This window comes from Protobothrops mucrosquamatus, unplaced genomic scaffold, assembly GCF_001527695.2.
Source record: "Protobothrops mucrosquamatus isolate PMUCROS unplaced genomic scaffold, P.Mucros_1.0 scaffold1317, whole genome shotgun sequence".
Lineage (NCBI taxonomy): Eukaryota > Metazoa > Chordata > Lepidosauria > Squamata > Viperidae > Protobothrops > Protobothrops mucrosquamatus.
Window position 1 is genome coordinate 426,424 of NW_015387518.1, and position 26,242 is coordinate 452,665.

At 40.0% G+C, this 26,242-nt stretch overlaps 1 protein-coding gene across 1 annotated transcript in view; it reads left to right on the top strand.

Moving 5' to 3' along the window:
* ZNF462 (zinc finger protein 462) overlaps positions 1 to 26,242 on the top strand; it is an 86,249-nt gene that overhangs the window by 24,788 nt on the left and 35,219 nt on the right. Inside the window, exons 6-7 of the mRNA XM_015821370.1 lie at positions 5,566 to 5,757; positions 25,380 to 25,499. Coding sequence (XP_015676856.1) covers positions 5,566 to 5,757; positions 25,380 to 25,499 — 312 coding nt within the window. The remainder of the gene's footprint in view (positions 1 to 5,565; positions 5,758 to 25,379; positions 25,500 to 26,242) is intronic.

Below are 26,242 nucleotides of genomic sequence, written 5' to 3' on the forward strand. Positions count from 1 at the left end.
ACACAAACAGGCCACGAGCATGTGCACCATGCAGACGGGGCTGCGAGCATGTGTGTGAGGCTCTCAGTAACACCAGCGCCTGTGTGAAGCTTGGGGCGCCACTGCTGCCAGGCTCGCAGCGATGCTACCATCGGGGTGAGGATCGCACCGTGGCCTGCTTGCGGTGCAATACTGCCACCTGTATGTGGCATGCTGCTGCCCACCTGCTGCTTGCGGCACTGCCACCGCCCACACAAGGTTCGTGGCAATGCTGCCGCTCACACAATACTTAGCAGCATTGCTGCTGCCTGAGCAATACTTGTGGCACAAGGGGGGGTGAGCACACACGCCCTTGCACTGCCCAGCTATTCACGCGGTCCGGTGCCCAAGAGGTTGGGGACCTCTGGTCTAGGTAATCACCATGAGTCAAAATTGACTTTGACGGCACAACAACAAATGTTGCATGCAATAAATATTCTTTCAATTAGATTATTTTGTGGGTTCTTTCTAACCCGTCTCCCCCTAAATTTTGGTGGGGGTGGAATAGCAGGAAGGTTGAATGGGCAAACCTGAACCATAAATGTAAGTCTGCTTCAGTAAAAAAAACCAAAAAACTTCTGTTTATATAGTAGTTCTTGAAAACACCATTCATACTTTGCAATCTCCTGAAACAGCCATCTTTTCCTCTACCTAAATGTCATTTTGTTTTTTAAAATGAAATTTTGTTCATCATAAACAATTGCCCTAAATTAGCATTATTATATAACATCCACCAGATCTTGGAGTAGTCTTGCTTTCATGTCAAAGACTATGTCCTTGTTAAATTTGAAAGCCCTTTATTACTTAATTCCTAATTGCACTCCTTTTCGTCCTTTGATCCTTTTGCACATTTTCCATCTAACATCATTATATTCACTTGTTAGTGCATCTTCAGATGTTCTCAGTTGTTCAGGCACCAAAACTAGTTAGGTTAATTCATAATTCTATTATGCTGCATTAGATCCTTATAATGAAAGATTATCAGAATGCAAGATGGGTTAGAAGCAGTGGTGGGATTCAGCCAGTTTGCACCAGTTCAGCAGAACCGGTAGATAATTTTTTGTTGCCCAGGCCCAGAACCGACTTCCAGAAGCGGCATTCACACAGAGAACTGGTTGTTCGCATATTTGAATCCCACCACTGGTTAGAAGTCATAGAATCATAGGACTGGAAGGGACCTTGGAGGTCTTCTAGTCAAGAGTTCACCAACCTTTCTGGGTTGGTGGTCCGGAGCGGGAGGAGAGGGGAAAGAGGGGATAGTTTTGTGGGAGGGGTATGCATGTGTTCACGCATGTGCGCTTGCACGAGCACCCATTTTTTGCATGAGTGGGGCTAAGAACACAAGTGGGGCTGAGAGCACCCATGAGGCCCCGAGTGCTTGCGCGAGTGGGGCTGTGAATGCCCACAATACTCACACATGGGCCCTGAGCGTCCGGGACACTCACACAAATGAGGCCCCAAGCATGCGTGTACACGAGCCAACCACTCATGCGGCCCAGTTGTGAAGAGGCCATGGACCAATAGTGGGCCGCAGCCCACAGGTGAGGGACTCCTGTTCCAATCTAACCCCCAACCTCCTGGACAAATTGTTGTCCAGTCTTTTCTTGAAAACCTTCATTGATAGAGCACTCACAACTTCAGGAGGCAAGCTGTTCCACTACTAATTGTTCTCACTCTCAGGAAATTTCTCCTTAGTTCCAGGTGGATCTTCCTCTGATGAGCTTCCATCCATTGCTTCTTGTCCTGCCCTCAGGTGCTGAATTGACTCTTTGGGAATCATATCAAAGACAATTAGAAAGTGGAAATTATTTCCCATTAGGCCAGCTACATGAGGTTCATTTCCCATTGACATATACTTTACTGTTCTATTTTGCTATTTTATTTATATATACTGTTTTTACGACTTTAAAGAATTATAAATGTCAAGAGGTGGTGGTGGTGGTGGTAGTTTTCCATGTGTGTGTAATTGATGTAAGAGAATACTGGGGAAAAATTTTTTAGAGAGTTATGTGAAAGTAGTATTGATACACCAGACAGTGGAATTGAAATGAATGTTCTAAGTATCATTATAAGTACTCAAGGAAAACAATGATGAAAAGCAATTAATAGATGCTATGAGAAGGTTGGAAAATGGTAAAGCTGCAACCGTGGTGGCGCAGTGGTTAGAAGGCAGTATTGCAGACTAATTCTGCCAGCAGTTCGATTCTCACTGGCTCAAGGTTGACTCAGTGTTCCGTCAGTAAAATGAGAACCCAGATTGTTGGGGAAAATACGTTGACTCTGTAAACCATTTAGAGAGGGCTGTAAAGCACTGTGAAGCAGTGTATAAGTCTAAGTGCTATTGCTATAGATAGTGGAACTGGAGAAATGTCAAGAGAGGAGTGTGGTTTGGAATGGCTGTGCATTTATATAATGTGTATGAAGATTTCATCTGTGTCTGATGATTGGAAGACTGCCATTATGTTCCTTTGTACAAAGGGAACTATAACAAGAAGGAATGCAAAAATTACACAGCAATTAGGTTGTCTCATATGCCTGGGAAAGTTTGGGTAGAATTCTGATCTCAGAATGTGGCACTGAGCAGAGTTGGAGAAATGCATATAGTGCTATGCCAACCAAAGGCTTAGAAAGTTTTGTTTTTGAGCAGGTTAGTGAAAAATATGTGAACGTGAGAAAGAAAGCTTATTATACGGATTGATATATAGAACACATGCTAAAATAAATAGCATTGAATTAAGGGATATTTTATAAGAATGTAGAGTTGAAGGCTGCTGAGAATAGTCTGTTGAATGTAAAGTATGTTCAAGAATAATAAGAATAATGAATAATAGAATAAAAATAAGAATAAACAAATGCTTAAAGATTCAAAAGGATGTATGATATTCCTTTAGTTATTATATATACATACACACACACACACACACACACACACACACACACACACAGAGTATATATGTGTGTGTGTGTGTGTGTGTATCTGATTTCATTAAAAATGCGAATCCTGGGTAAAGTCATACTATAAAACAAATAAAAACGAACACCAGGATAAAATTTAAACTAAAAACGTTTAATCCAATGCCAAGCTTTCGTCGGTCAGCACTACCGACATCATCAGGGCTTAAAACAGGTCAATGGGAGTCTCTTTTTTATAGCACTGGCCAGTTTTTGCGCACGACTCAACGGAGTTGTGAACAACGGAGTAGCAGCACTAAAAAACACCAAGAAAACAGCCAATGCGTGACTCCCAAAAATCAAACAACCAGGATCATCGGATGGACTGATGACGAGGTCCAGGAGTCGTGCGCAAAAACTGGCCAGTGCTATAAAAAAGAGACTCCCATCGACCTGTTTTAAGCCCTGATGATGTCGGTAGTGCTGACCGACGAAAGCTTGGCATTGGATTAAACGTTTTTAGTTTAAATTTTATCCTGGTGTTCGTTTTTATTTGTTCTATAGTATATGTGTGTGTGTGTGTGTGTGTGTGTATAGAGAGAGAGACATTCATATTCCAAAAAAATGTACCTCTAATGTCAACAAATGTTATATACTGTATATATGTGTGTGTGTGTGTGTGTATACAGTATATATATATACATATATACGTATACATATATATGTATATATGTATATATATATATACTGTATACACACACACACACATACATATATACAGTATATAACATTTGTTGACATTAGAGGTCCATTTTTTGGGAATATGAATGTCTATGTACATTTCTGTAGAAATGATGCTAAGTTGCTGGCTGAGGACCCAGATGATTTGCACTTAATATTGTGGATATAAACATTAATGTATTAAAGACCAAAGTAGTTATCTTTGACAGGAATAATAAAGTTAAGCATTGCAAGCTGTGCAAAAATTGTGAAAAACAACAGTTTTTTTAAGATGAATTTGTGGGCCTTGGTAAAATATTTATCAAAGATGGGAAATTGAAAGCACATAGAAGTGATTTGGTCAGAAAGAATGTATGATGTTAGGAACAAAAAAATGGATCAAGAGGAAACAAAAGACTGAAAATGTAACTGTTGATAAGATCTTCAAAAAAACTGACAAATTTAAAGGAAAGGCAGTGTATAAATGTGGATAAAAGGATGGTTTTCAAGTATAGAAAGATAAGGAAAATTATGGTGTTACAGGTAATCCTCATTTAATAATGGAAATTGGGACTAGAAATCCCATCAGTTAAGTTGTGCAGTTGTTAAGCACGATGTCATACAACTATGCTACTTCATGATAACAATTCTGGCAGCTCCAGTTGCCATCATTAAGTGACAGCCATGCAGTTGTAAAGCAGGGACATCACATGACGGTGATTTGCAACTTCTTGTCGGCTTTCCCATTGACTTTGTGAGAAGCCAGCAGGGATGGTTACCAATTGCGATCACGTGACCGTAGGATGCTGTGATGATTGGAAATGCAGGGCGGTGATCACATGACTGGGGGTGCAATCGTGATCACATGACTGGGGGGGGTGCACCGTGATGGCTGCAGCTAAGAGGACCAGTTGTTATCACTTACTAATGGTACTTAACACCTGCCACTGAACAAGTGAGAACTACCTGTATAAGAATTAAATTTCCTTCTCCTTTTGATATTTATGCTTTAATTCCTCTGGGCTACGTTTTCCTGTTCCTTTTCTGCACTTACCTTGCTTCCCCGGGAAAGAAATAATGTGATGGGCATGTAAGTCTGCATGTATCATGCCGAAATGTCAAGTTCAATTCAAGTAAAAGGATTAATTAGTAGTTACCAGTAGACACACTAGGAAAGTTTACAGTTTCACCCCTGGACTCATGACCTCAATCAACACGGTACAAGTAACACATCATTAATCATGTTAATGAGGGTTATTATCATTTAAGTACTGTTTGGCATGAATATTATGTTTTCACTGTACACTTTAGCCCCTGGTATTTCCCTTCTTATCTCTTGGAGATTGACTTGTTTCCTCAAGCAAAACTGCCCCCATTCCCATTTTCTGCCCCCCTCAAGCAATTTTTGTTAAGCTTTGCTGCCCCATTGATATAACATGCATAAGGAATTTTTCACCATGGATAAGACTATCAGCAGCTCATTTGTCTGAATGTGCAATCTCTCATATTAGAGACAATTTGGTATAGAGGTTAAGGCACCAGGCTAGAGACTGGGCTACTGTTGAGTTCTAGTCCTGCCCTAGGCAGTGTGACTTAGGCTTTGGGCCAGCCATTCTCTCTCAACCCTAGGAAAAAGCAGTGACAAACCACTTTCCAAAACTTGGTTTGAAGGAAAGAACAGCTTCTAGTATGGCAACCAGGTTTCAGTTTTGGTCCCGAGACTATAGGAAATAGGACAGTTCAAACAATTTTATTCTGTAGGATTCCCCCACCCACCCAAAGGAGAGGATCCCATGGGATTTCATTAAAACCCATTGCCGATTCCATTTGAAGAAAAATTATCCCCTTCCCGAGCTTCCTTTCGCACCTGCCTACTTTTCTCCCCCTCCTGTTGTCCTTTGAGCTGATGACTTGCTTGTTGTTTTGCTCAAACAGGTGAACATGCGTACAAATGTTCCTCCTGTTCATTTTCCACCATGACAATCAGCCAGCTAAAAGAGCACTCCCTGAAAGTGCATGGGAAGGCATTGACACTACCAAGACCACGAATTATCAGCCTTGTAACCTCGCATGCTCAACATGCCTCCAAGAACCACACTACTGCCGAAGAAGTGGAAGACTCAAATGGTAAGAGGTGCTCTCGGCACCCCCCCTCCCCGCCCCAGGGTTCTAGAGGGAGAATCTGTTTCTTCTCTTCATGGGGGAAAAAAAAGCAGTCTAATTCAGGTAATTTTTTCACTTGTAAAAGGAAAAAAAAATAAATCCCTTCCCACATAAGCAAATTGCAACCAGCGGATGTTGATAGGCACAGAAGAGCAGTGCTCACTCGTGTTTTATCCCTATAATTGGCACGTAAACAATTTAGATTTCCCTGCGTTTTTGGTCCGTTGTCTTAGGATACTGCATTATCCGTATTTTTGCAGCTTTGAAATGAAGAAGCAGAGGCATTACAGGCTTTCCCTAGCCGAGGATTATGTTGCGGAAACAAGGCTAAAATATTGTTGATCCTTGGCTGTCACCATTCATACAATAGCAGCGAGAGGTGTTTGGGAAAGCAAATTTGTTGATTCATTTTTTAAGCAATGCCATATGGAGTCAGGCAACATGAAATGTGAGCCTTCCTTAACCATAGTAAAGAGATGCGCCCTGCAATCCCTCCTCTCAACACATATTATCTTCCGTATAAATTCTGACATATTCTGACACCAGGCTGTGAAAACATCTATAAAAACCAGCTAGCAAGTCTCTGAGTAGCTGTAACAAAATTTCTAACCACCATAAAGATTAATGCTGTGAACTGGTCCACCACTTCGGCTTACTGGGGTCAATCTATATTACAACTAAATAAATGGCCTCGGGATTTTTGTTCAGAAAACGCGGCACCTGTGAATGGAAAAGTATGGCGGTAATGCTTAGTATAGTTAATTTCTTAGACTTCTATAACTTTTCCATATAACAGATTGTTTAGAGTTTGATGATTTACTTTTAAAGCATTATCAGGTTGCACGCATTTAATAAAGTTTGGTTAGTTTATCGTGTTTCAGATTGTGTAATTTTTGTCATCTAGCTTAATGTTAAAAAACTATGAAGAGTCAGGCAAATACTTTTAGCACTATATATCTCTGTCTCAGACAGTTTTAGTAGATTTAGTAGATCAGTTAGAACAATTAACCAGTGGAACAACCTGCCTCCAGAAGTTGTGAATGCTCCAGCACTGGAGGTTTTTAAGAAGAGACTGGACAGCCATTTGTATGAAATGATATAGAGTTTCCTGCCTGAGCAGGAGTCTGGACTAGAAGATCTCCAAGGTCCCTTCCAATCCTATCCTATCCTATCCTATCCTATCCTATCCTATCCTATTCTATTCTATTCTATTCTATTCTATTCTATAATTAATCCTGATTTAAACCAAAGTAGTGAGTAAAAGAAGCATCTTTTTCTAGCATGAGGCAGGGGGGTTGTATCTTATTCTTCATTAGGGAGAGACATAATTGCCTTTGTTTTTATATAATATTTGTGAGATGAATAAAATAAATTGAAGGGCTTTGGATTTTGGGAGGAAAAAGAATCTGTGTTGATATTATTAAAAGGCAGTTTTTTATATAAGCAGCAATACACTCTGTGTTTGCTCTCAATTATACACTTGTTCAGATATGATGGTGAAATATACTTTATTTTCAAAATATATAATTTTACACCAAGAGGCTATTAGAAAAAAAAAGTGTAATTCCAACTTAATATTGACCATGGGGTTGGGGAATTCATTTATTTTAAATAATGTCCCTAATAACAAGAAACCAGTCCACGTATTAGCAAAAAGGATGTCTCTGTTAGCCAGATCAGCTTACAGAATTAGAAAGACCGTAGATATCCACTCACCCTTTACTAATAGGTTTATTAATCACATTATTTTTTGACAATTATGGAAACGGCCTACTAAGGAGCCCGTCAGAGTACAGGTGTTGAAATAATAAAATTGACATCCTCAGCCTCATTTGATAAAAGGATGAAACCCCTCCAGTGATTTTTCTAAACTTTATACCGCTGGACATCATTACAGGCAGTCCTTGACTTACAACCATTTGTTCGGCAACTGTTTGAAGTTATAGCTCAGAGGTCCCCCACCTTTTGGGCACTAGGGACCGGTTACGTGAAGAGAGGTTTTTCCGCGGACCAGAGGGGGCGTGATTTTGTGTGCTGCCTGCATCCCGCGGATGGGGCTTTGCTTGTTTGTGCGGACCGGTTGCTGGCATGGCGCGGCCCGGTACTGGTCCACGGACCCGGGGTTGGGGACCCATGTTATACCTGCACTGAACAAAGGCAATTATGACCAGTGCTTGAAGTTTCTGTTGTTGCAGCGCCCCCTCTGGTCACATGATAAAAATACAGGCACTTGGCATCCCACCTGCATTTATAACTATAGGGGCACTTCAACTTCCTCTTCCTACCTATTTCCTCCTCACATCTGTGCCCTGTTTGCTAACCAATATGGTCACATGACATTGTATTTTATGACTGCATCACTTAGCAACAGAAATTCCAGTCCCAATTATGGTTATAAGTTGAGGTCTACCTGTGCATTCGTTGAAGCGATTCCCGTTTCTAGAAGGGCTTTCACGTATAGAACAAGCTCAACAGGCTCTCTTTACTGCTAAATTGCTTACCGTTGCTCATTGGTGTGTAAAGTTAAATGGCGGTTTAAAAACACAGAAAACTGTGTGCATATATAGGACCGAGGGCATATATGGCAGAGAGTGTTTGGGACCTCTTAACATTTCTAAGTACAGGTAGCCCTTGATTTACAACAGTTTGTTTAGTGTTACAACGGCACTGAAAAAAAGTGACTTTTGACCATTTTTCACACCTATGACCATTGCAGCCGCCCCAGGGTCACGTGATCAAAATTCAGACACTTGGCATCATATTTATGACCGTTGCAGTGTCCCGGGGGTGGTGATCATGTGATCACCGTTTATGATCTCCTGACAAGCAAAGCCAGTGGGGAAGCAAGATTCATTTATCGACCACGTTTTGGTCACCACGATGTAAAAAAAATGTTGAGATTCTAGAAAGAGTACAGAGAAGAGCAACAAAGATGATTAGGGGAATGGAGGCTAAAACATATAAGGAACGGTTGCTGGAATTGGGTATGTCTAGTTTAACGAAGAGAAGGACGAGGGGGGACATGATAGCAGTGTTCCTGCTATCATGTCCCCCCTATCTCAGGGGCTGCCCCCTATCTCAGGGGCTGCCCCAAAGAAGAGGGAGTCAAGCTATTCTCCAAAGCACCTGAAGGCAGGACAAGAAGCAACGGGTGGAAACTAATCAAGCAGAGAAGCAACCTAGAACTAAGGAGAAACTTCCTGACAGCTAGAACAATTAACCAATGGAACAACCTGCCTCCAGAAGCGGTGAATGCTTCTGGAAGTTTTTAAGAAGAGACCATTTGTCTGAAATGGTATAGGGTTTCCTGCCTGAGCAGAAGGTTGGACTAGATGACCTCCAAGGTCCCTTCCAACTACTTCTTATTATTATTATTATTATTATTATTATTATTATTATTATTATTATTATTATTATTATTATTATTATTATTATCATCATTATCATTATCATTATTATTGATCATCGCACAGTCAGCCAGATGTTCAGACTGGATTTGTCATTTTTGTCTGTCTATCGAGTCCTTACCAAGGACCTGGGATAGGCAGATGTAGATGTTGATGGTATTACAGATATCGTCGCAGGATGGAAGCCGTTCATAGTAAGGTCGCCTTTTGCAATTGACTAATGGCAAATTTGTCAATGCCAATGGTGTTCAAGTGGTGCTCCAGTTGTTTTGGGATTGCATTATTATTATTATTATAATTATTATTAACCTAACAGCTGCAGCGATTCACTTAACAACTGTGGCAAGAAAGGTTGTGAAACGGGGCAAAAGTCACTTCACAACTGTCTCGCTTAGCAACAGAAATTTCAGTCTCAATTGTGGGTCCGTAACCTGTAATTTGTATTACTTTCATCAGACTTCCTTAGATATGCAGATTTCCGTAACACCAAGCCAATTGGTTAAATTCCATCTAGCGCCACGGCCTCTAGCAATGTAATCACATTTCTTTTTCGCACAATGACTGGTTCCTGCGTTTTCTAGAGGAGCATGGAGCTATGTCAGTGAACCAAAGGGATTACCGAGAGCGGACCAAAAATGATTATTATCCCTCTTCCATTTCAGCCACAGGCTGTTGGCTAACAAACCGAGTAGCCAGGGACTGGGATCCAGCAAGCAATTTTTCTTCCGCTGTGGGGTCAGTATTAAGCGGCTGTCTACAATGGCTGATTATATAGTGGAAATGACACTCATAGCTAGGGAAAGGCAGATTTAACACACAGTTCGTGAAATCCTGTTGTGGTTAAGCAGTTTGCAAATACATGCTGTCTTAAGATTGTAGAAAGGCCTTCGGTGGTTTCTGGGTTTGTTTGTTTTTTCCCCTGAGGTGTGAAGTACAGTCAGAGCGGGTCAGTCTTGGTGTGAGGATTTGTAGAGAATATTTGTGCACTCAAGCTGCTGTTTTACTGGAGAGCGGTGTTTAGTAATTAAATGTTAGACAGGTTTCTTCACCAGGTGCTCCCTTCACTGCAGCACTGCAGTGTGGAAATGACTTTTGCAGCAAGAGAGAGCTTGTAAAAGCAAATTTATACGACTGCAAAGAAATTATATATTGACAGACAGCGGATATTTTTAGAGCAGTGGAATTTATGACTGGGCGTAACCACAGCTAGGGATACCTGTGGCAGCTAGTAAGATCCTGGCCAGATGGAGAATGTCTTATTAATAATGTCTTATTTAAGAACTATAGCTCCATGATAAAAAAAATGTTGAGTATGAGGCTGAAGGTTCGTTCTCCGAGCTTGTGGGTTGGTTTTCAAACGTTTCGTTACCAGGCTAGGTAACATCTTCAGCAGCAACCCACAAGCTTCACCCTCATCCTACACCTGATATTTGCCACTATTGCAAAAATTCAGTATATTAATGTGTATTGCTTGATCACATCTACGTGATTCTTCATCCCTGAACAACTCTCGCCAAGATTTGTTTATTGTGATGTCAGAAACAGTAGCTCTAATTCTACCCTCATTATCAATCTCCATCTCCACAAGCCATAGTCAGAAGCTAGGATTAGTTGTGGTCTTCACCATTCCTGATGCAAATAGGAAAAAAAATCCATCTAAGTTCAAACATCATAGTGGAAGGCAATCTTATTTTTTGGAAAGAAGAGCAAAGTGAGATCGACAAGGAAACTATACTAGCATATTGTCGTTTTTGATACATTTTTAAAGTTCTGGCTATAGATTACTTGGGAACAAAAATTGATAAAAAAAGGAATGGTTAGTTGAAGAGGGAAACTTATCTATCTCATTACCATATTTTCAGCAAAGCTAAGATTGTTCCCTTTATAACAAACCGCAATGGCACCAAAATTTGGATATAGGTGTAAGGATATCCTTCATGGGTCATCTTTCTCTATGCCTACAATTATAATATGAAATGACTCACTTGATAATCTGGGATGTAAGTGAAGATAGCTAAATTAGTCATGGATGATGGAGGATATTACATTATGGAACGACTAGTCTAGTTTCCAGTCTACCAAAACTATGGAATAATGCATTTATTTCTGTTTCAGCACCCTAGGTATTTAGGTTGCTTTTGGATGAATAGTGATGCTCATTTTAAAAATGGGAAAGAAACTAATTAAAAAAAACAAAGAACCTATACCTACTATCAAACCAAATATTTAAAAGTTCTTGCCCCACAAATGTTGCACTTCAAATTCATATCTGAATGATTCTGGGAACTTTTCAAGAAAGTTACCAGAGAAGAGATTAGAGAGAAGGTGAGGAGATCCATAATCCTAAGAGATTTTGCATGCCAAGAATTACATCATTTTAACTTCACATTGTTTAAAGCTGAAACAAGGTGTCAAGTAGGTTCTAACATATAAATTGTTATTTAGCAGTTGGCTTCAGTAGAAATGTTTTGCTTTAAAAACTTACAGCACATCGCAAGTTTAACTTTGCAATTTACAATAGTATTTGAATTACAGTTTTAAAAAAATCTCCAACTCTACAGATAATAAATAATAATGATAAATTTATTTAACTTGTATGCTGCCGACCCGATGACTCCGAGTAGCCCAGAATATCAAAGAGTTTTAATCAACTCAATAAAACATAAACGAAACATAGATTAAAATATGGCATTATATACAAGAAGTACATGCAGATTCATAAAAATAGCTAAATTCTTGACCTATGTTCACTTTGGGAACGAATATTTTCAGTTGTCATGCAAAGGATAAAATAAATGTCTTTTGAATTATTTTAAGACAAATCTCATATAAATTGGCACCACTGCCTGTGCCTGCATCAACTTATAAAAATACAAAAAAAAAATTCCTTACTTATGTCAAATGTACAGACAGTGCTGCTGTTGGAAATAGAAATAAGAACAATATATTTTGAAAGGAGAGTGTTTGGATAAACATTAGAATTAGTGGAAATTATTGCAATTGCATATGTTGTTGTTTTTAGTGGTTCCTTTTTGAAACTGTTGAAAGCTCTTCTAGAAATAACTTTGCAGAGTACTGGATATTTTATTTTCTCCTCTGAGACCATATTTCACAGGCATCCACATTGTGTGCATTAAAATATCAAGGTCCCTTTAGACCATAGAGGAAGCAGCTTCCCACATTTGAGGCTTTAGCTCTCATCAAACTCCAGGGATCTTGGATTCTTCCTCAAGCTTAAAAATCAACATGCTGTTTGTGATGCACACAAGACTCTTGGAAAGAACCCCCCAACTCTACAAAGATGAAAAATTGCCTAGCTTTCTGAGTGTAGCATTTGGGAGCTTCCCTTCTCTGCTTTTGCAGTCCCTTTTAATTCAGGGTTATCTAAGGTTAGCCTTACATCTCATTTCCATTCATCATAGTTAAGACCCAATCATGTTTTGCATTTATTATAGGCAGTCAAATGTTTGGATTGTATTTGGCATTTTTGTCCACCTATCAAGCCTTCCTAAGACCTGGGATAGGCAGATGTTATTTGATGATGTTAAAGGTACTGTCGCAGGATGTAAGCTATTCCACGTGAAGCTGTCTTTGGAATTGACTGGTGGTGATTTTGTCAATGCCAGTGGTGTTCAGTGGTGAGCCAGTTGTTTTGGAATAGCACCCAAGGTGCCTATCACTATTGGGTGCTATCTTTGCTTTCTTTTGCCACATTCGTTCTACTTCTGTTTGCAGATCTTTGTATTTTGTGATTTTCTCCAGTGCTTTCTCTTCTGCTATCTCCAGGTCCTGCAACATTCAGTATCCAGACTTTTTTTGTCTTTCTTATAGACAATTGCTTTGTTTTTCTTATTGAATATTGTTATTATAGTTGGCCACAAATCAGCCAGATGTTCAGACTGTCTGAAAGACCTGGGATAGGTAGAAGTTATCGTTTGATTGTTATTAAGGTTCATCACACAGTCAGCCAGAAGTTTAGACCAGTGGTTCTCAACCTGTGGGTCGGGACCCCATTTGGGGTCGATCAACCATTTCATGGGGGTCGCCAAGCAAGGCTGTCCGCCATTTTTTTTGTCCGCCATTTTTTCCCCCTTTTCCAGCGGGTGCCTTACCTCCCTTGGGCTGGGCCAGCTGGTGGTCCTGGGCAGGGAAAGTCCTCGACTTACGACCGGTTGGGTAGTCCTCGACTTACGACCGGTTTAGTCCTCAACTTACAATCGGTTTAGTCCTCGACTTACGACCGGTTTAGTCCTCGACTTACGACCGGTTGGGGTCGCGGCATTAAAAAGGTTGAGAACCACTGGTTTAGACATTTAGATTTGGCATTTTTATCCACTTATCAAGACCTTCCCAAGGACCTGGGATAGGCAGATGTTTTTGTTCAACACTGATACAGGATGGTGATGGTGTCACAGGATATTTAGCTGTTTCAAGTAAAGTTGCTTTTGTAATTGACTGGGGGTGATTTTGTTAATGCCGATGGTGTTCAAATCTGAAGGACAGTGAAGAAGATGCACTTAAAGCTTGTCTACCACAAAGGATTGTCGTAGTTGGTCGCACAGTCAACCAGAGTCAACCTTATTATTATTACGTTTGGTCACATAGGTAGCCAGATGTTTAAACTGGATTGGGCATTTTTATCCACCTATTGAGTCCTTTCGAAAGAACTGGAATAGGCAGATGTTGATGGTGTTCAAGGTATTGTTGCAGGATGTAAGCTGTTCCAAGTCAAGCTGCCTTTTGCACTTATTATTATTTGTTCACAGCTATCTGAAGTCACAACTACCAGTTCTTCAGCTGGGTTGGCCTTCGTAAGTGTCAAACTCTTCCCAAGAACTCCCAAGTTGTAATGTATTGGCATATTATATGTGCAGATCCCAGCAGTGTGGCCTTTTGCAATTGACAGATGAAAAAATGGTCAATGTGCAGATTTTCTAAGTGCGGTGCAAGATTATTTTGGTAGGGCCCCCAGTGTAAAATTGATTATGGCTACCATATTTGAAAAGACTCAGGGCAGCTATAGTTCTCTTCCATGGTCTGGATGAACAGGGATTTGCAGTCATTGGGTTATTTTTAACCATACTTTATCCCAGTAAAAAGAATAAAACATGCCAGGAGAAAAAGGAGGCCCAGAGTTGGTTTGAAGTTGCCTAAATCAAAATAAATGATACATTTGCTGGATGCTTCTGCTCTTTTAACTTTTAATTCTGCATGGAACAATATGAACAGGGTCTGGATCTAGAATCAGCTATATAACTGACTTGTGCAGTCACTGAAATAAGATTAACTGGATTGTTCCTTCAGTTGAACCTAGTGCACTCTGCTAATGATCAATAAGACATCTCTGGAAGCCCACAGTATTACTTTTATTGATTCCAGTACATAATGTATGTAGTAATGATGTTTATGTCATATTGAAAATCTATTACTTTTGCCATAAAAACTACTGTACAACACCTGTCTGTACTCACCTGTGAATACCATTGCAGTTTATCTTTGTTTCCAAGTGATTCTTTCGTTTCTCCTGGTACCTCTGAAGTGGCTCTCTTTAAATTCCTCTGGTTTTATGATTGATTTGGGAATTTCGTTCAGTTGCCTTTAAGAAAAGAATAGTCTTCTATTCATCAGGAGAACGAGAAAACCTTTCCGAATTATGTTCCCTTTCTTTCTGCCTTGGCTTTGTTTGACTTGTAATGGTCTTGTCTGCCAAGATATAGAAAAAGATGTGAAGGCTTTGTAGCTGTAGCTAAAAAGTCGTCATAGTTTTATTGCAAAGTAAGTAACAATTGTGAATAAATTCTACATTCCCGAGAAGCTTGGAGATGCTTCTTTCCATGGCAAAATGGGAAAGGTCTAGGGAAAGCCCCAAATTTAGGATGAGGCATTTGCAACAATTGTGAGTTTGTGTTCTCTCGGAATGCCAAGATTTGGACACTCATTGACACAATAGATGTAACCTAAATTTACAATTGTAGTAGTGTGGTAAACGAAGGATCATAACTCACCAGGTAAAGCACCTACTTTGCATGCAGTAGATGACAGGCCAAGCCTGGGATCTTCAATTAAGACTTGTGAAATCAAGCCTGAAACTTTAGAGAGCTGCTGTCATTCCAGTTGTATGGTGGCTGGACCAATGGCTTGACTCATTATTAGAAGCTTTCTATGCTATGTCTTGTCTCTTGCTACTGATACTGACAGCCTTGTTAATCATAAATCTCTTTTCACACTGCAAGTGTAGAAAGCAGGAAATGACAGTTTTTCCCCTCTAGGAATCTGTAGTAGACGGGGATAAAGAGAAACAGAGTGACGGAAAAAAAAGTGGTTATGCTTTGTTGGAAAAATCTGTCCATTGTACTCACCAGTCAAATTGATCCCATTTTTAACTAGCAAAACTGAGAGAACTTTCAAGCAGGTTACATACAGCTTACGTCTTGAAAGTTGTACATCTATCACACTGTCTCTGAACAGAATCCTCATGCAGAGGTACAGGAATCTAAGAGGATAGGAAAATGTCAGGAAAGCTAATAATTTTTTATTTTCCCCTCCCCAAAAATTGGAAATTCTAGGCATACCCCAAAGCTCTCTTATGTATTTATTAATTACAATTTCTGTCTAATTTTTCTGTTGAAAAGCTCTCAGCTCTTTTCTGTCAATGGAAGAGCCTGTCAGCAGAGCCCAAAGGGAGAATAGTGAGCGAGCAGTTGGAAGCACTATTTGCTTAGCAACAGCACAAGCATCCTTAGATGACTGTGTGATCTGAAATACAGTTTAAATTGCTCTTACTTTAATCATCCCAAATTCCTTCTGCAATATTTCTTTCAGTGATTAACTGCGTAGATCCCTTAAGCTCTGCTTGGTATATCCAGGTGGAAGCAAACTCCGCCCTAACTACAGTAGCTTATACTTCAAGAGGAACTGAAATAAATATCACCTGTAGTAATAGATGACTAATTTAAATTGATGTTGGTAAGCTTTCGTTGCTGTATAGTTTTGCTAGGAGACAACAAACTTGCTTCCTGGATAGCATAGCGTTTGTAGAGGAAAGTAATTATCACAACTCCTTGGAATTTAAGAACAGGATACTAGTTAACACATACATTCTTTGGGGAGAAAGTCCATGTAAGCTTCTATTAGAGAATGGGATACTTGAGCAATTGCGGTTAATGCTACTTCTTAATAGGGGATGTTTTCTGAGTTAACAAGTAGGCTTTGGTGTCTATGGAGATTCTCAATCATCCAGGTCATGGTTGCCCAAAGATGCTTTTTCAAAAGGACTTCCTTGGTTTTTTCCCCTTGAAAATGTTTTGCTTCTCATCCAAGAAGCTTTGTCTTCAGTCAGTTCTGGCTGAAGAATTTCTATTCCCCACCATTCAGCCAGAACTGAAGAAGCTTCTTGGATGAGAAGCAAAACATTTTCAAGGAAAAAAAAACAACAAGAAAGTCCAGTTGCTTTTTGTAAAGCATCTTTGGGACAGGTAGGTTTTGCTTCTTTTCTTGGGCTTTCATTATCGAGAGGATGCTTAGAGCAAGAGAATAAAGGATACCATTCACTTGAGGTCCAGTTTTCATGTTACTGATGTAACATGAAAACTGGACATGAAACAACATGAAACAAGCTTCTTTTGTATCTTCCTTCTAAAATACTTAAGTTTCATATGGTATTCTGGATCATATGGACTCGCCCTGATAATCTTAGATACCTTGCGTGCCAGTTGCCAATGATAAAACTAGAAATGATAATTCAAAGGAATGGAACTGTGATTGGAGCTTGTGGAGTCATCATAGTAATAAGGAGTAGAACCATTTAGGGAACAACTTTCCACAACTCTTGATATTGTAAAAATCAGGTTACTGTTTCCTTTTCTCTGAGGAGCAATGCAGTTGAGGAAAATCTGGCTGTGGGTCTGGGGAAAGAAGGAAGTTGAGTAGTGCATAAACAAGTGAAAATATAAAATAAATTAGTGGGAAAATTTTCCATTACTTCCGATTCCCCCTGGCAGAAAGGAGATAGCTGATTTCTGTTTATCTCTCATTTTCCGTTGTGCTGTTTGTGTTGATTCAGCATCTTGGCGATCTGTTGACTATCTCCTGGGGCTTTTTGTGGGGAGGGGGGAGAAATGAGGGGACAGGGAAAAGAAAAAGTAAAATGTGTGGATAAGTTAGAGTGAATTTCATTTTGAAGCGATCAAAGTAAGAAGGAAGAGAAGTGAAGAAATAGAAGCCCTTCCAAAAATGCTTATCTTTTGTTAATGCCATGTTCTCTCTTGGGAAAGTAAACCAACAATTGGCGTGTATGAAAAATAGTAGGAAAACAAACACACAGTGTGCATGTAGAAATGACTCGGTGAAGTTTAACCTATGTCTGTCCAAAGGATTTTCTGAAGGGCAGGTTTACAAGTGTATTGAAGTTCTTCAGTGAAATCAATGGAAATTTAAAATGTTTTGATGTGAAAATGCTGCAGGTAGTGTAACGTGTATTATTCTCAGGTTGTCTTTCTTTCTGAACACTTGGAAATGTCTGTCTGGTAGCTAATAGCTACTGTTTCAGATTCTCTCTTACAAAACTGCTATACAGAAATGCCATAACTGATCACACATTTCCAATGTTCCTTTATTGTATGTTAAGTTATTCTTAACCTCTCTAAAATGTGATCAAGATTAAAAAAAAATAGAATAAAATTGGCTGGTGTAGTTTTGCAATGATATTCTTCTTCTGTCCTCTTTCGTTTAGGTTTATAGCACGGTAGTTCCAAATAGATTTCTTTATCATTGAAATTATAAAGCAGCATTCGTCTTCTCTAAACCATGCAATCAAACTTGCATATATACAGAATATAATTTTTAAAAAGGAGAAAGTAAGTTTCAAAGGGGTATGGATAACTTAATAGGTAACTTTCCTTCAGTCCAACCTCTTCATCTTGCCTTCTTCACAATATTCTCTCTCTCTCTCATATTATTTCAGTGTATTTTAAAGGCCAGAGCTGATGTAAAATCCAACCTTGATAGGCTTCCATGCAATTTCATGGCAGGCACAAAAGGAGAACTAACATATAATTCTGAAAGATAACTGTCTTCTCTTCAGCTTTCCAAAAGTTTATTCCAAAGCTTTGTTTTAATTGTTTTTCACCTTTTCTGGTGCTTCTTTTGTAACCTGTAAAACTCACAACTTCTGGCTTTTTGAATGAATAGAATGGACTGGTATTTGAACATCACGTTGCTCACAACAGGCAACATTCCTTTGCATGCAACTTCCATTCCTATTTTCTTATTCCCCTTCCCTCAATGTAGTTTAGGCTAAAAGGCCTGGCTGGTCCCATACTGGATAACAAGTCACACCTCCTTCAAATCTTGGTGATTTTATGGATCATCCGCGTAGTTCTAACAATGACCTTTAAAAAATGTTCACAATACAGAATCATGCTGTTTCAGCCTCCCACAATAAAAGCCAGAGTGTCCCCTTTCACAAAGTTTAGGGGCATGCTCAGGGAGTCTGTGTCCGTCTATGTCTCTCTGTGTGTTCAAGGGTTGCCTGCAGTTTTTGCTGGATTGGTATAGGTTAGGAGTAACTGTGGTTTCTCTCATTTGGTTTGAGAGTAGAAGCAAAGTAAGACTAAGCCAGGGGTCTTCAAACTAGGCTCTTTTAGGACTTGTGGACTTCAACTCCCAGAATTCCTCAGCCAGCGTGCCTGGCTGAAGAATTCTGGGAGTTGAAGTCCACAAGTGCTGAAAGGGCCAAGTTTGAAGATCCCTGGACTAAGCTAACCCTTGAAGCCTCCTCTCCCTGGAATTTGTGTTGCATATTAGTAAAAGGGATTATGCAACATCACCAACCCGTTCCCCCTTGTATTTGGATTTCTTAATGATCAGCCCATACATTCACATGGAAAGCCTCTTTACTAACAAACTAGCCCAAAGGTCCTTCTTGAAAAGTGTCATGGCTAGCACAAGTAGGAGTGATTTCCTCCAGAGAATTAGAAGGGAAAATCCAATTTTTCTTTTTTAACAGAGAGTCTGTTGCTTCTGTCAAAAATGTCTTGGCAACTGTGCACCTTCTAGCGCAGTGGTTCTCAACCTGTGGGTCGGGACCCCATTTGGGGTCGATCGACCATTTCATGGGGGTCGCCAAGCAAGGCTGTCCGCCATTTTTTTTTGTCCGCCATTTTTTTTGTCCGCCATTTTTTTCCCTTTTCTGGCAGGTGCCTTACCTCTCTTGGGCTAGGCCAGCTGGTGGTCGGCCTGCTCCGTCTCTGCCGCTTGCCAGCTACGCCTCGGCCGGCGCAGGGGGCGGAACCACGCATGCACGGCGCTCCCGGGCAGGGAAAGTCCTCAACTTACGACCGGTTGGGTAGTCCTCAACTTACGACCGGTTTAGTCCTCGACTTACGACCGGTTTAGTCCTCGACTTATGACCGGTTGGGGTCGCGGCATTAAAAAGGTTGAGAACCACTGTAATCTAGCGCATGGCATTAGACTTTCAGCCCACCTTTTTGGTTCACCAACCTGTCTCCCCTTTGCTGAGGATTCAAATCAAGGTTTGCTTGTTTTTCCCTAGAAAGATACGGGCTGCTTCGCTCATTTTGGTTTTGCACATGTGGGATTTTGACTACAAATACACTCGGCGTTTAGAACTAAACATACACAGAAAACACCCTTTTCTACCCCAGCTTTTAGCTCCACTCTTGAATTGGTGATATATGTTGTTCACTTGGCATGCGCTCAATAGAACAGTAGATCCAGATGTGTGATGACCGAATATTAGAATAGAGCTCTGAGTGAAAGTTTCAGCTGAAATAAGCATTTATTTTAGAAATTTCTGATTTCTGTCAGTTGTGCACCAGTATTTTTCCTAAGACAAGCATATAGAGTGAAGGGTACTGGGTCATTGATGCCTAGAAAGTAGTCCAGAACCATACTAATTTGCAGCTAAGCAAGCCTGGTTAGGTTAGCAGCCTGGATAAAAAATTGCTGGCAAGCATATGTAAACTAGTCTGAGCTCTCCAAAGATAAGGCAGTGTGTTATTCTAATAAATACAATAAATCCCTCTCCCAGAGACTCCCATGAAGTTCCCAGTGGCACCAATTGCTCCTTTAACACCTCAGCAACTTCCTCCTGCAAAAGGCAGCTTAACCCTCCCAACATCCCTGAGAGCCAGAACTGACTTGAAGTCCCTAGCTTGCAAGTCTTACTCCTATGAACAAGCCAAAATGCAATCAAACAAGAGAAAGCAGATGAGACACCTAGAGGGTTCCCCCCCCCCCTTCAAGAGGTTTCTTTTGCTGTTGATGCTGGGTTATGCGGAAGAAAAGAATGTATGTCGATGGTCTTTAGCCTTTTATAGTTTTAACACACACATCCATGCCTTTAAAAAAAAATAGATGCTTAGAAGTGTATGTGCCAGGGCTATCGGATCTGAACTGTGGACATCTAGAAGATTTTTATACGGTAGAGAAAAAGAAACAGAAAACTAACTCTTGCTACTGTCTAGTGGTGGCCTGGAATTTTGCAGGTCAGGTCAGGTCTGTCTGTCTGTCTGTCTGTCTGTCTGTCTGTCTGTCTATCTATCTATCTATCTATCTATCTATCTATCTATCTATCTATCTATCTATCTATCTATCTATCTATAATCTATCTTATCTATCTATCTATCTATCTATCTATCTATCTATTTATCATCTATATTTAAGTATCATCTATCTATCTATTTATCATCTATCATTTATTTATCTATTTATCATCTAATATCTGTCTATATCTATCTATCTATCTATCATCTATCAATCTATTTATCTATCTCTATCTATCATCTATCTATTTATCATCTATATTTAGGTATCATCCATCCATCCATCCATCCATCCATCATGTATCCATCCATCCATCCATCATCTATCTATCTATCTATCTATCTATCTATCTATCTATCTATCTATCTATCTGTATCTATCTATCTATCTGTATCTATCTATCTATCTATCATCTATATTTAAGTATCATCTATCTATCTATGTATCATCTATCATTTATTTATCTATTTATCATCTAATATCTGTCTATATCTATCTATCATCTATCAATCTATTTATCTATCTCTATCTATCATCTATCTATTTATCATCTATATTTAGGTATCATCCATCCATCCATCCATCATGTATCCATCCATCCATCCATCCATCCATCCATCCATCCATCCATCCATCCATCCATCCATCCATCCATCTATCTATCTATCTATCTATCTATCTATCTATCTATCTATCTATCTATCTATCTATCTATCTGTATCTATCTATCTATCTATCTATCTATCTGTATCTATCTATAATCTATCTTATCTATCTATCTATCTATCTATCTATCATCTATATTTAAGTATCATCTATCTATCTATGTATCATCTATCATTTATTTATCTATTTATCATCTAATATCTGTCTATATCTATCTATCATCTATCAATCTATTTATCTATCTCTATCTATCATCTATCTATTTATCATCTATATTTAGGTATCATCCATCCATCCATCTACCTACCTACCTACCTACCTATCTATATCTAATTTAGAGTGACAGGGTTGTTTACAGCTAAAAAAAGTATGTGTGCTATATGATTCTCGTGCATATCCTACCCTTCTGCTGGTTTTCCACTTGGCTTTGTTTTTCTCTTCTGTGAGTGTGCGTCTCCCTCCCGTTTTCTCTTCCTGTGCAGCATGAAGTGAGCAAATCTTTAGTGCTCTTGAACTCTGCTTCCTTACCTCTCTACTTCCCACACGGCTGCCACCACATTTCTCACTGCTGTTTAGCCTGTTACTTTCAAGTGAAGATTTTCAAACTGGGAGATTTGTGTGGGGAGAAAACAAATGCGGTGTTCAAGGCAAGCAAGCTGTGCGTTCCCTTTGCTGACGCATGGAAACATCTGAAGGCTGAGTTTTTCTTTACCCGGTTTTTGAGAATTCCTTCCCACTTGCATCCACTCGTTTTACCGGTCAAAATAATACATTCACACTCAATTCTCTTTGAGCGCTTATAGAAGTACCCTGACTCACAGATACACCACATTTAATGTATATCCTGTAGTTTTAATAGATGTGTCCAGATGGGTAGCTTTTAGCCCTGCCAATCAAAATGCATTAATGAGCTATTGGGTTTTTTTTTTTTATTTCAGGATAGGAAAAAAGATAAGCAGTGGGAACACCTATGGCAGCGGTTCTCAACCTATGGGTCGCGACCCCATTTGGGGTCGATCGACCATTTCACGGGGGTTGCCAAGCAAGGCTGTCCGCCATTTTTTTTCCCTTTTCCGGCGGGTGCCTTACCTCCCTTGAGCTGGGCCAGCTGGTGATCGGCCTGCTCCGTCTCTGCCGCTTGCCAGCTACGCCTCGGCCGGCGCAGGGGGCGGAACCACGCATGCGCAGCACTCCCGGGCAGGGAAAGTCCTCGACTTATGACCAGTTGGGTAGTCCTCGACTTATGACCTGTTTAGTCCTTGACTTACGACCGGTTTAGTCCTCTACTTACAACCGGTTGGGGGTCGCGGCATTAAAAAGGTTGAGAACCACTGACCTATGGGAAAGATGATATTGCTGTGAAAATCCTTCATACAAGGCAGGGTGGATGAACGAAAATAGGCTTGGTGACGACAGTTGTAGGATACAATTCTTCCTGAAGGGATGATTTGTAGGCTGCCCACATTTCCTTTACTCCAATTCATGCAATAGTCATGTTCAGCACAGGTAAACCCAACATGGGTTCAAGATTAGGACAGGACAGGAATAGAATGAAAAATTAATTGTTTGAAGTAGAACTTGATGCTGATTTTTCTTTTCTTTTCCTTTTTGTGTAGATTTTTTCTTCAAATGTTAAAGGAACTCACATGTGCATGACATATGGTCATCTCTACTTCTAGTTCCTTATATCTATCTAATCAAGTACCATTAACACAATCATATCATGTACTGGAAGTTTTTTTTTTCAAATTTGTTATATTCCAGTGTGAAAAAGATAACAGCCAAGCTTTGGGGGGGAGGCATTCTTCTAAGGAATGCAAAAAGCCCTCTAAAAGGTCTTTTTGTTGGATTAAATTAGTTTTTACAAGAAGTATACATAATAGTTCTTAAAGCCTGCTGTCACTGATTTTGCAATGTAGGTTATTCCGACTCTCTATTAAATATTTCATTTTCTTTCTTTTTTTTTTAAATTGATGATAGTAAATATAGTTTGGTCTCTATAAATGTAGTTTGATGTCTTTAAAGGCCTTCTGCAATGTATCCAGGGCTTCCATAGTTTTAGAAGCTGCTCATTAATGCAATTTGCAAAATCTGAAATTAGCAAATGATTTAGCTTGTGTATACTGCCATTCGATTGTATTAGCTAAGTTATATTCTTTTTGTAACGTTTCACAGGTTTTTAAGGTGCCATTACTTACTACCAGATGAAATATTAATCCCATTCTAAACCCAGATTCTCCAAATCGAAGTTTTCCAAGCTATTTTTAAACAAGGATTACTTTACCAACATCACATCATACATAGCCCTGATTGTGTGGGTAGCTTTTTACTATCACACTGAGTATTTGAAGATGAATAAATGTGATAATCTAAGACTCTTGTACAGGACAGTATTGACCGCAGGTAGTAGTGCATTATAGAAATGAACCTCAGTGATCCAGCCATACAGATACTCCAAGCCAGTGGTAGTATTTGGCAGAGAGAGACAGCATGGTGCACAGCCTTTTAGTATGCCTTCTATGTCAAAGGGCCTCTTTCTTGCAATGAGCGATAAGAACTGGGCTCTCACTCCTCCCATATGTTTTTCTTTCTTTCTTTTTTTGTTTGTTTGTTAAATTTATTTGCCAGCCATCTCACCATGGCACTACACTGGGCGGCTTACAATGGTTAAACAGAAAAAAAAATGAAAAAACAGATTGTAAACGTAACACTAGCAATGCAATGAAACAACAAAACAGTAAAAGTACAATAATAAGGGTGAAAAAGAAGGGCAGAAGGGGAGCAGGAAGTGCAGGGGGACGGGGTCAGCTAATTAGTCCAGCATCCACCTCCCATGTGGTATTTCCCTATTGGGTTCCCAGGCCAACCAGTACAGCCAGTCTTCAGGCCCTTACAGAAGGATAGAGGATGGGGGCAAACCTCACCCCAGAGGGTAGGGGTATTCCAGAGGGCTACAGGATAGAAGGCTCTTCTTCTGAATTCCTCAACCGGAGTTACTTGACCAATGGGATCCACAGGAGGTGTCCTCTATCAGCACGAGTGTGGCAGGCTTATCTTAGCACAGGGGTGGGAAACTATGCCCCTTTTATGACTTGTGGACTTCAACTCCCAGAATTCCTGAGCCATCACTGTGTGATGAACCATAATGTGCTGTCTGATTTCCGACAATTCAGGTGCTATATAAATTATTATATGCTATATTATATTAATTATATTATATATATTATGTATTATTACATATTAAGGTCGAGCGGAGTGGTGGCCTAGTGGTGAAGATGTTCACCTTCCACTTGGAAGGTGAAGAGCTCAATCCTACGTAGCAGCAGATGTTTCCCTCTCCTAGGATGCAAAAAAAAATATCTGCTGCGAACTCTCTGTGTGGCATTAGGAAAGGCATCCAGCCAGTAAATGCTCAGCTCCATCCAGTCACCTTGACTCAACCCCAAATTAAGGGATTACAGGGTCGTAAAAAGGAAATATTATTACATGTTAAGGTGCTGGCTCAGGAATTCTGGTAGTTGAAGTCCACAAGTCATAAAAGGGCCATAGTTTTAATTATATATATATATATATATATATTGCCAAGTTTTTACCAAGAAGCAAATGAGATCAGATTAATTAAACTCTTACTATTATTTCATATGAGGACTCAACTTACAATCACAACGAATTACAACAGAAATTCTGGTCCGAATTGTGGCTGTAAGTCGAGGACTACCTATAGGCCTTTGATAAGCAGCTATTTGTTTGAGTGAACAGAAAACTGTGGTGGGTTTTGGAAAGGTTGTCTTGTCATTCTTCTCAACTAGAGAAGCAGTTGCCTAGTTCCTGGAGTTAAGCTGACGACTCTCCCCTTTGTGTGATGCCCAGAAACTATAATGAAGAACTTCCGTTCTTCAAGTGGTCATCTGTGCATTCACAACTCCTCCCCTATGTTCCTTTCTTCAGATGCTTACTCATCAGTCTTGGGGAGCTGGGGGGAATGTTGGAACCCCATCTTGATGCATGTGCAGAGGGCCAGGCTTCCTTCCAAAAGTCTTTGCTGTAGAAGAAGAATCACAGTTAGAGGTAAGAAAACCTGTTAATTGTAGCACCAAAGGAGAAAAGCAACAGTGGTGCCTTTATGAACTCAGGCAGTTGCCACTAAAATGTCCTGGAAGTAATGTAGCATTTGCTCAGGAAGAGAGAGGGTCCTTCTAAAGAATCTGCTGTCACAAGAGAGCTGGTGGGGAAGAGTGAGGCTTTACTTGATTGTATAAAATATTTTGTTCCTCTCGCTTTCCCATCTACTTGTTTGGAACCAAATTAACTGAGAGAGGTAAAAGCGGTTATTGCCATATGCCCTCCCTCAAGTTCTTCTCAAGTTTCCTCCTATCTGGTATCCCTTATGTGGTGTTAAGCTGCAATGTACATAGTGCCTGTCTTAGTTCCTTAACCATTTTGGATGCAACCTGCCTATATTTGTGAGCAGATTACTCATCCTTGGCATCACTGTCCATATCACCTTGCCATTCACCACAGCCACAATGTTCAGTTCTACCAAGCAAACACTTCACAAAAGATTCTGAACATCCCCCATGTTTTAAGAAGAAGCTCCCATGAATGGCCTTTAACTCCTCCTTGGCCATTTTGCTGAGTGCCACTTCGTACGCCACAAAAGCAGAGAGGACCCTGGCATTGTTATCAGCCGTAGTCGGTAGTCCACTACGGGGGGTCCCCAACCCCCGGGCCACAACCCGCAAGTGGACTGCAGCCTGTTTGGAATTAGGCCATGTGATCAGTATGCATACATTCACGCAACTCCATTTGCG